This window comes from Lactuca serriola, chromosome 2 (genome assembly GCF_051521515.1).
Source record: "Lactuca serriola cultivar US96UC23 chromosome 2, Lser_US96UC23_V15, whole genome shotgun sequence".
In the NCBI taxonomy this organism is placed as follows: domain Eukaryota; kingdom Viridiplantae; phylum Streptophyta; class Magnoliopsida; order Asterales; family Asteraceae; genus Lactuca; species Lactuca serriola.
In genome coordinates this window covers 200,440,807-200,444,671 of record NC_136409.1, presented here as the reverse complement: position 1 = coordinate 200,444,671, position 3,865 = coordinate 200,440,807, and the positions used below count along the sequence as shown (strand labels likewise).

The following is a 3,865-nucleotide window of genomic DNA, read 5'->3' as shown; positions in this document are numbered from 1 at the left end:
ATATAATTCAAAATAATCAATATATTATATCAATTTAGTATATACAAATTATTATATCAAATTTAACAACAACGTTATTGTTATATTTAAAAAATTATATATTTATAAATACTTCAACTATATAAGTGTTTCCGCGCAACACACGGGCATTCGCCTAATATTTATATAACCAATAAAAATTACACCTTCCAACTATCATCTACCCACTACCAGCTATAAGTTAATTTGCCAAAACACCCAAAGTGTGGGTCACATACCTAATTTGAAAAGACTATATACTAGCAACCAAAAAATGCTACATAATCCTGCCTCTCTACTTTTGCTCGTAAAGGCCTAAAGGGGAAATCCGAATGAGACGTTATATATTCTTTATTCCTAAACGTATTTACAAATTATTTATTATTGTCTACTAATAATTATTAATAAATAATATACGTGGATTTTGTCGAATGTATTTATGCTTTATACTTTTTGAGTTTTATATTTAATGGTATTATTTCGTTCGCAAAGCTACATGAAAATTAGTCATTTAGTCTTTTTAGTTTTAAGTAAGCAACGTCAATTGGTGTTTACCAATTAGATTATTTTGATACATCTATTCTTGTTCAATACTTTTTATAAACTAATGAATATGAACAAATTTGCGGATACTACAAAATACAAGTTATTTTTGAAGAAGTACATTGCATTTTTATTAAAATATGTGAAATATTGGAACAATGTTTTATTTTGTTATTAAATTATACAACAATGTTTCACTTCATATCAAAGTTTAGAAATTTTTTAAGAGATTTATCTATTTATATAAAACTTATTTAAATAAACACAATTTACTGGACCTCACGTTTTCATCAATCAAGTTATTTCAAACAAAATAATTAAATAATAATACTTTTCACAAATACACGTAAATATTGTTTTTTGGTGTACAAATTGATGGCCACGTATCTCACATGAAGCGGAGAGTATTTTCCCACAAGTAAAAGCCGAAGCCATGCCCAACTACAACCCCACCTTCTGCTACGTGGTTGTACGGACGACGGGTTTCAGATAGAATCTACAGAATGAGAGCGTTGTACGGCGCGTGCACATCGGCTCTCCTTACCACCGCCGTCACGCGCCGATCGAGTCTCTTCAGCGCGAGTAAACAGCAGCCGTGTCAGCAGCTTAGAGGAGGAGCTATTAGTGCCAAGGGTGGAATGGCAGTTGCGACGGCGGATGACCAGCGGTTGAAGAAAGGGATAGCGGAGTTTTACGACGAATCATCTGGAGTTTGGGAGAATATATGGGGAGAACACATGCATCACGGCTTCTACGACCCCGACACTGTCGTACAGATCTCCGACCACCGATCTGCTCAGATCCGTATGATTGAACAAGCACTCCAATTTGCCTCTGTTCCTGGTATTTATCGTACTTTTTTTTTCTTTATTAAATCATGGTATCTCGCACTTTCACCAATTAGTCGACGAGTTGCATGTAAAACGCCTGGCTCAATAGCACAGTTCCGAGTATAAGCCATGAGTGATTGAGTGCAGCATGTCGACTACTTGAGCTTCCATTTAATCCTTCACCGGAGGAATCCCTTGGTTGGTGTTTATCTAACCAACTACTTTACTACGCTCTCGTTTTGAATTAATTTTGATTCTGTTCGTTCGATTTTCTACTGCATCTTTCATTTCAATCCTAGCATCCTCGAATTTCGAATCCGTTCTCAGTTTGTACTCCTTAATTCGATTCTGTTCGAAATACACACATGTATTTAGACTTCTTATTGCAGTTTATCAATGTTAATTTCCAACACGTACTCTTTTAATTCAATTTAATGGCACTCAGATCATCCATGAATGAAATGAATGTCCAACTTTTTTTTTTGAGATTATCAATTTCTTTCTCATTGTTACCAGCCTTGTTATTCTCCCTCAGACTCCCCCTTCTTTTCTTATTTCAAAGCTTCTTTCTTATATGAAGTTTGTTTACATTGAATGTGTTCATGCCCTTGGTAATTAGTTCATCAATATCTTTTCAAAGAATCCAATTGAAAGATTTCGAGTAAAGGATCATGTTAATGTCAATATGATCAATTGGTATTTCCCTCGAAGCTATGTATATGTTTTCAATTTTCACCATACATGATGAACAATTTTTCTTATAGAGGACTCCCAAAAGAAACCTAAGAGCATAGTTGATGTTGGATGTGGCATTGGAGGTAGCTCAAGGTACATATCAAGAAAATACGGGGCAGAATGTTATGGCATCACCCTCAGCCCTGTACAGGCCAAGAGAGCCAATGATCTTGCTGCTGCCCAAGGATTGGCCAACAAGGTATCAAATTTTACACTTTAAAAAAAAATCAACAAATAAACTACCCCACATCTTCTTCATACATATGTATATTCTATCGTATGAACTAAACTTGACAGTTGACAATCTATGAACAATAAACAGGTCTCATTTGAAGTTGCAGATGCTTTAAACCAGCCATTTCCTGATGGAAAGTTTGACCTGGTTTGGTCAATGGAGAGTGGAGAGCATATGCCTGACAAACTAAAGGTTCCATTGACTTCACCCCATAAATTTGGAGTCCCATGCGTTTTGTTGTGTTCTGAATCTCTTTATGCTGACAATTTGACAGTTTGTTAGTGAGCTGGCTCGTGTAGCTGCGCCAGGTGGCACCATAATTATAGTGACATGGTGCCACAGGGACCTTTCCCCTGGTGAAGAATCCCTACGACCAGAGGAAAAAAGGCTTTTGGACAAGATTTGTGATGCATTCTATCTTCCTGCTTGGTGTTCTACTTCTGATTATGTAAACTTATTGGAATCCCTTTCACTTCAGGTAAAAATATATACAGTTTTCCAATACATGGTTTTTGGATCAAAATTGAAAATTCATATAATATTTTTGAGTATTGTCAGGATATAAAATCAGCTGACTGGTCGGAGAATGTTGCCCCATTTTGGCCAGCTGTGATAAGGTCTGCATTGACATGGGAAGGTCTAACTTCATTGCTACAAAGTGGTAATTAATTGGCTTTTACTTTTTATTTTTTATTTTTTACCCTTTATACTGTTGCTCTTTGGTGATGAGAAAAATGAATATTGGAATTGATTTGAGTAGGATGGAAGACCATAAGAGGGGCATTAGTGATGCCATTGATGATTGAAGGATTCAACAAGGGTGTGATTAAATTCTCGATTATTACATGTAGAAAGCCTGAATAAGTATATGTATTCCTAGACTCTTACTGTTTGTGCCACATTGGTACCTGAGAATAAGATACACATGAAATACAAAAGAGAATCTTGAATGAAACAAAGTAGGATTATATATATCTTTAAAGAGATGGATGAGACGTATACGTTCTTCACTTCCTTTTTTTTTTCTGTTAGAAAAAGGTGAAACTTATTGCCAAGTTTTGTTGATTCTGTTTTGGGCATTATGAGGTAGACAGTAGTACACCCAATTTAAAACCAGTGGTATTCACCAAACTAAAGTTTGAAGTTGATGGTTTTTGGGTTCCTTTAAAACGAATATTTTTGAAAATGATAGCTATGGCTATGGAAACTATAAAATAGCATCAACTACTTTTGGAAGTAGAAGGTAAGAAAATTATAGTATAAGTTTTTTTTTTTTTTTTTTTTTTTTTTTTTTTTTTTTTTTTTTAAATTATTATTTTTAATGTGGAAAACATTGGATTTGAATATTTGAAGTAACAATTAAATGTCACCGACAAAGAAGTAACAATTATAAGAGGCGATCTCAAACATCAAACAAGAATTTCCAAATGGTGAAACAATTGGTGCCCATGTTATAAGGCGAAATTCGAAATAAAAATGAAGATGAAAAACAGAATGATCCTCC

General features: G+C 34.5%; 1 protein-coding gene across 1 annotated transcript; it reads left to right on the top strand.

Annotated features, from left to right (window-relative positions):
- The first annotated feature begins 971 nt into the window (after positions 1-971).
- On the top strand, positions 972-3,335 carry LOC145088105 (gamma-tocopherol methyltransferase, chloroplastic-like). The gene is made up of 6 exons (XM_079026318.1): positions 972-1,404; positions 2,156-2,325; positions 2,449-2,553; positions 2,636-2,839; positions 2,920-3,022; positions 3,122-3,335. The coding sequence occupies exons 1-6, from the start codon at positions 1,065-1,067 to the stop codon at positions 3,223-3,225; spliced, it is 1,026 nt and encodes a 341-aa protein (XP_078882444.1). The 5' UTR covers positions 972-1,064; the 3' UTR covers positions 3,226-3,335.
- The last annotated feature ends 530 nt before the right edge of the window (positions 3,336-3,865 follow it).

Bases quoted from the DNA above. Each gene is read 5' to 3' on its own strand.
- LOC145088105 (XM_079026318.1), top strand. From the start codon at position 1,065: ATGAGAGCGTTGTACGGCGCGTGCACATCGGCTCTCCTTACCACCGCC. The intron at 1,405-2,155 runs GTATTTATCGTA...TTTTTCTTATAG, and splicing joins CCAATTTGCCTCTGTTCCTG to AGGACTCCCAAAAGAAACCT. The intron at 3,023-3,121 runs GTAATTAATTGG...TGATTTGAGTAG, and splicing joins AACTTCATTGCTACAAAGTG to GATGGAAGACCATAAGAGGG.